At 39.3% G+C, this 6,295-nt stretch overlaps 1 protein-coding gene across 1 annotated transcript; it reads left to right on the top strand.

Moving 5' to 3' along the window:
* The first annotated feature begins 268 nt into the window (after positions 1–268).
* LOC131153093 (pentatricopeptide repeat-containing protein At5g16420, mitochondrial) lies at positions 269–3,298 on the top strand. Its single transcript, XM_058105137.1, has 2 exons — positions 269–2,422; positions 2,758–3,298. Exon 1 carries the CDS (start codon positions 388–390, stop codon positions 2,077–2,079), a length of 1,692 nt encoding a protein of 563 aa, XP_057961120.1. The 5' UTR covers positions 269–387; the 3' UTR covers positions 2,080–2,422; positions 2,758–3,298.
* The last annotated feature ends 2,997 nt before the right edge of the window (positions 3,299–6,295 follow it).

Raw genomic sequence — 6,295 nt, forward strand, 5'->3', positions numbered from 1 at the left:
CTTCATACAAAAGAAAAAATTCATTTTAATTAAATAAAAAAATATATTAATAATGTGTAAAATTAAAATTTTATCTATAAATTTGATATATTATTTTCTTATTTTTTATTAACTAAAGATGAAAATGTAAATAATTTTCTTATATATGTATATATATATATATATATATATATATATATTTTTTTTTAATGTTTTTTGGAGTTGCAATGGAAGCCTAAAGCAAAATTTTGTTTTCTTTATATATGGAACCTTGTGCGTCTTCAGACTTCAGCCCTTGTTCTTTAACAATAGCGAGTAGTCTTCTTTCTTTTGGTGCTGCCAAACGCTCGGTCATCTGGCGGCAAGGGTGAAGGCTGGAATAGACAGTCTCGAGTTGCGCGAAGAAATATGCTGCTCCACCGGCGATCTCATTTTCCGACGCTGAAGACTCATACCGTCTTCGCCCTGCATTCATCAATCTCCACTTTTGAACGCAGCCTGTGCACGTCTTCAGCCTCTGATGTCTTCGCGGCCCACCCCTCTCACCACCACCTCGCGATGGTCACTTCCAAGGAGCAGCTCCTCAAGTCCTACACCGTCACGCCACCGATCAAACCTTGGCCGCAGCGCCTCTATCCCAAGCGCCTCGTCTCCATGATCACTCGCCAACAAAACCTCGACCTCGCTCTTCAAATTTTCCAGCACGCCGGCAATTTTCACCCCGGCTTTTCCCACAATTACGACACCTACTATGCCATCATCCAGAAGCTGTCGCGTGCTCGCGCTTTTGATGAAATGGAAATCCTAGTGTCCCAATTGCGGAGGACCAACATCAAATGCGGCGAAAACCTTTTCATTACCATCATCCGAAACTACGGCATTGCGAGCCGGCCTAAACAGGCCGTTCGTGCATTCTTGCGCATCAATGATTTCGGCCTTGATCGATCGGTGAGGTCTTTTAACACTCTGTTGAATGCTTTGGTTCAAAACAAACGGTATGATTTGGTGCACCTCATGTTTAAGAATTGTAGGAAGAAGTTTGGGATCATACCCAATGTCTTTACTTGTAATATTCTCATCAAAGCCCTATGCAAGAAGAATGATGTTGAAGGTGCAATTAGGATTTTGAATGAAATGCCGGCGATGGGAATGATTCCCAATGTCGTGACCTACACGACTATTTTAGGGGGGTATGTTTCGCGGCTTGATATGATTGGGGCAAAGAAGATTTTTGGAGAAATTTTGGATAGAGGATGGCTCCCAGATGCAACTACGTATACAATACTGATGGACGGCTTTTGTAAGCAAGGGAAGTTGATTGATGCAGTTAAGGTGATGGATGATATGGAGGAAAATGGGATTGAGCCCAATGATGTAACCTACGGGGTGATGATTGAAGCACTTTGCAAAGAAAACAAGTCTGGGGAGGCGCTTAACTTGCTTGACGATATGCTTGATAAGAAATATATACCAAGTTCGGCACTTTGTTGTAAAGTTATTGACGTCTTGTGTGAAGAAGGGAAAGTTGAGGAAGCTCGTGATTTGTGGAAAAGGCTTTTGAAGAAAAATTGTACCCCAGATAATGCGGTCTCTAGTACGCTCATGCATTGGCTCTGTAAGAAGGGCAAAATATGGGAAGCAAAGAAGCTGTTTGATGAGTTTGAAAAGGGTTCAATTCCTAGTGTTTTGGTGTATAACACACTTATTGCGGGAATGTGTGAGCAAGGGGAACTGCATGGGGCTGGGAGGTTGTGGGATGACATGGTGGAAAAAGGTTATAGTCCTAATGCTTTCACTTACAACATGTTGATTAAAGGGTTTTGCAAAGTTGGTAATGCAAGGGAAGGAGTTAGAGTTCTTGAGGAAATGTTGGATAAGGGCTGTTTGCCAAATAAGTTGACCTACTCTATATTGATTGAGGGCCTTTATGAATCAAAAAAGGAAGGAGATGTCACCAAGATTCTTCACATGGCTGCTTCAAGGGGTGGAGTTGATACTGATTCTTGGGAAGTTCTTATTACCAAGATTGTTGGCAATGTAGTTGGTGGGGGAATTGTTCTTGATAGATTCAATGGAATATTACTAGATGATGTCTCTTAGAATCCAAAGCATGGCATTTTCCTGTCTTACTGCATTTACAAGAGAGGTGGTTCCAAAACATGTAAACTTTAGAGACGGGTGAATTACCTTCTGTTCATGCAAGAAAGCCAATATTTTGAGTGGTCTCCAATTTGGGGGAATACTATGGGCAGAGGTCTTCTTGGTCTGTTACTCTGAGTCACCTTTATATATTTGTGAGCATCTTCAAAACCAAATAGCCGATTGGAGGTTATATGGTGACTGTTATTGCCTTCCATGCACCGAACCGGCAATTATCTTATCATCTTAGAATGAGAACTATGGAAATTTTTCAGAGAACCAGGACTTCAATACCACTTCAAAGGTGACACTTCAACCATTGCTTTTGGTGATTGTTTTTCCTTCGCACTTGTATATGTTAATTCTTATTCCTTGTATATAGGTCTAAGAATCTACATGGGGATTGGGTAGGTAGTTAGGACCTCCAAGCCTCCTCATTCTATTTGTGTGCATATGGGACATGCATTGTGTCAAATTTCATTTTTAAATGATCTCTTCTGGAAGATGCTAGTGTTTTTATTGGTAATGTTCTTTTGAAGGAGTCTTACATAATTAGCAAAACAAAACATCCAAGAAAAAGAGTTGCTTATAGGTGCCTCAATCATCTTGTTTAATGGATGCGTTTTTTAATTCTTGCAGATATTGTGGACCTGATCATCTAAGTTTGATGAGTTTTATTACAAGGAATTAAAAAGGGAAGGAAATTAATGAATGGAAAAGCACTATACTCACATTTCTCCTGGGGGGAAGTTAATGGGAAGAATATCCAAGCTCAATAATTGCTGGAAAGATGTTTTTCCTACCTTTTTTTTTCGTGTATGTTCCTATTATAAATTTCCTGTGGAGCTCTCTCTCTCTCTCCCCTACACCTCCTCTTTCTCTCTTGCTCTGGGAGTTGGGGCTTACAGCAGCGCCCTAGGTATTTTCTGGGAGTAAAGAACAGATAATTGTGCTGGATAAGGAACAAAGAAGTGCTGAACATACGTTACCAGGAGGACCTCTCATGATTTTGTAAGTGTTCACCATTTCTCTTTTAACATTTTGACCACAAATCGTTATGTATTATATTTTTTACTTGCATCCATGTACTTTGTTCTCATCTAAGCCCCTCCTACCACAATTAAAGTGTAATTATATTCTCATACTTATTATGAGAGTACTCATTGGCTTCTTCTTAAAACTAATACATTGATCAACACTGGGGAGGACATTCATAACCGCACAGAGCAGAGTAATTTAATTAGGTTTAACACAAATTGTTTAACTAAGTGGTGGGGTTGTCTCACATTTCATTGAGGGTCTTGCATAATTTTGCTCCTCTTTCTAGGTTCAATGTCAGAATTTGGAAGGGAATTGTTTTTAAAGTAAACTTTGCCAGCACATAGTACGAAACCAAAAAATATGCAAAGCCAAAAACTAGAAAATGAGTCCAAGAAACAAAAGCTGGAGAAAAGTTTCCCGTACTCTGGCAAGAAAGAGTAAACATAACACCCTATGTTTGGGAGTATGAATTTCGGCTTTGGATTTGTGTGGATTTGTACAAAATGCAGTACAAGATTATATTGAGTTTTGTCTAAATTCACACAAATCCAAATGCAAGGCCTGAAATTGGTGCTTGCAAATGCTTAGTGTCCTTAAATTTATAAATGCGCATGTTTTGCCCCTGAAAACCCGTTCTACTTCTCCCTTCAAATGTTCCAGATCAGGCAGAGTGGAATCAGACTCCAAATTGTTTTCATTGATCTGCTGCTACACTTTACTGTTTTGCAGTGAAGCAGAGATTGAACTGTAGTTGGCATTACCTGCTCATTCTAACTCACTGCCAAACCAAACACCAAATTTCTATGGTCTTCTTAATGAAGTAAAAGGTGATTTGCACTCTCTCCATTGGTCCATCCTCGCATAGCAAGTATAGCACTCTGGCTTACATGGTGATGCAGGACAGCATCAAAGATCTGCAGCTATGAGAGAATGTGGGAGAGATAGAGGAGAGGAGAGGAGAGGGGAAGAAGAAGAAGAAGAAGAAGAAGAAGAAGAAGAAGAAGAAGGAAGGAGATGCAAGGGGGGCAAATCATGCATTCACTATCAATTCAAATTCAACAATAGCCACCTCTACATGGCTTTCACGCGCTATTTATAAGAAAGCCTCTAACACATGAAATTACACATATACCCTGAAAATAAGCAAGCCCCCAAACGCATAATCCTACTAGAAGAAAACTAAATACACATAATAAACAACTAATTAACTTAGTACATTTGTATTTAAGATCCAATAATCTATTGACCCTCTTCTTTGACATCGGCTTCCAAATTGGGTTGAAATGGTCCATTGAAGTACCCGCTTCTCATCCTACATCACATGGATATACCTTTTTTAGATTATCCCCCTTGATCCAATGCATCTTCCGAAGTGAGAAAAAAGTTGTTTTTTTTTTTTTTCTTTTGAATACAAAGAAATTTTTCAGAGATAAAAAGAGTACAACAACAAGAAAAGAAAAAAGCAGGGAGGAATAGAAAAAGCAGGGAGGATTAGAAATCTCTATTGAAACAACCAAAAAAAGAACAACCTAGATTGCAGAAAACAGCTCTACTTGAGCAAAGCATCCCAGTCCTGCCGAATTTCTGCCAGAGGTAAATGCTGAAAGAAACCATTTGCCAAAACCTGTAGTGATGCGAGGAACAACATTCTAGTCTAAAGAAAGTTAAAGAGGAGTATCCAAGTTCTTAAGGATTCTGGCATTTTTCTCCATCCAAACACATCCAAATACACCAAAAGATAGCCAAATTGGAGCACTACCATAAAGCCTCTCTCTCTCCTTCCCCTTTCCAAACCCCATAAACGGCAAAGCACAAAATGTATTCAAGGAGAAAGGGTGCAGCCAACTCTCCAAGAATACGAAACAATTAACTCTAGAGGGTCAAAGAGAAATGACTGTAAGAACAAACCCGAACATGTCTTTTCACTCTTAGAACAGAGAATACACACATCAGGCGACAAAAACTTGTTAGGTCTGCATTTCTAAAGTAAATTATTGGTATTATATTTTTTCCATGATTGCTGCCCACAAAAAGGCCTAACCATAGAAGGGCTTCGGCATTCCAAATGAAAGAGTGAGAGGCAAAAGGAGTAGCATTAGGATCATGACTCAAATTGATTTCCGAGAAAAATCCCTAGAAGAATCTAAACCCCAAACTCTTTTCTCTTTCCCAGATTGGAGTTGAAAAGAATGAATCAAATTCAGCAGAGGGGCAAGCTCGCTAGTCTCTATCTCATTTAGGTTCTTTCCAAAATTGCAAAAGCGTCCATTCTCTTACAAGTGCGAGAACGTAGAGATAGGGGAATCATGAAAAGAGGATAATTGATAAAGATGAGGATACAAAATTGCCAAAGGAGCTTCCCCTAACCAATGATCCTCCAAGAAACAGATTCTCTCTCCATTACCAACACTGCTGAACATTAGGGAAAACGATAAATCCGAGAAACAAATTCCAAGGAGTTGAATAGGTAATAATAAATTAACCCCAACTTTAGCATCCATCCATTTTGAAGAAGTCTAAATTTTCTACAAACTACTCTATGCCAAATGGACTCGAGTTCTAAAGGAAAGCACCACAACCACTTCCCCAACAAGGAAATGTTTTTGGACACCAAATTACCTTGGCCTAGAACTCCCTCCCCTTTGGACGTATTCGCATATGTCCAGCTAACATGATGATCTTTATCATGCTCATTGATTCCTGACCGCAAAAAATCCCTCCTTAATTTTTCTAATCTACGCGCTACTATAAGAATTTTGGAAAGGGACTTCTTGTAGACGGGGATAGAATAAAGACAAGCATGAATATGACTAATGTGAAAAAACCTTCTTTCCATCCATCCAACCTCCAAGCAACTCTGTCAAAAACTGGTTCCCAAAAAGAATCACTACAAAGGGGGACACCTAAATTAGTGATAGGCCAACTTAGGAACATGACGACTAGCCTAACAAAAGGACTTCGGTTGATTCCGATGCCCATAATGCCACTTGAAGAGAAACTAATCCTAAGACTCGACACTTTTTCAAGCACTTGTAAAATTGTTAACATATTGGAAAACCTACCCATATCCTTCTAAAAGAAAAGAGAATGGCGTCTTCTGCAAATTACAAATGCTATATGGGTCAGATCATATGGC

The sequence above is a fragment of the Malania oleifera genome, chromosome 4 (assembly GCF_029873635.1).
Source record: "Malania oleifera isolate guangnan ecotype guangnan chromosome 4, ASM2987363v1, whole genome shotgun sequence".
In the NCBI taxonomy this organism is placed as follows: domain Eukaryota; kingdom Viridiplantae; phylum Streptophyta; class Magnoliopsida; order Santalales; family Ximeniaceae; genus Malania; species Malania oleifera.

What these genes read in the sequence shown, in the direction of transcription:
- LOC131153093 (XM_058105137.1), top strand. Translation starts at nt 388, where the DNA reads ATGCTGCTCCACCGGCGATCTCATTTTCCGACGCTGAAGACTCATACC.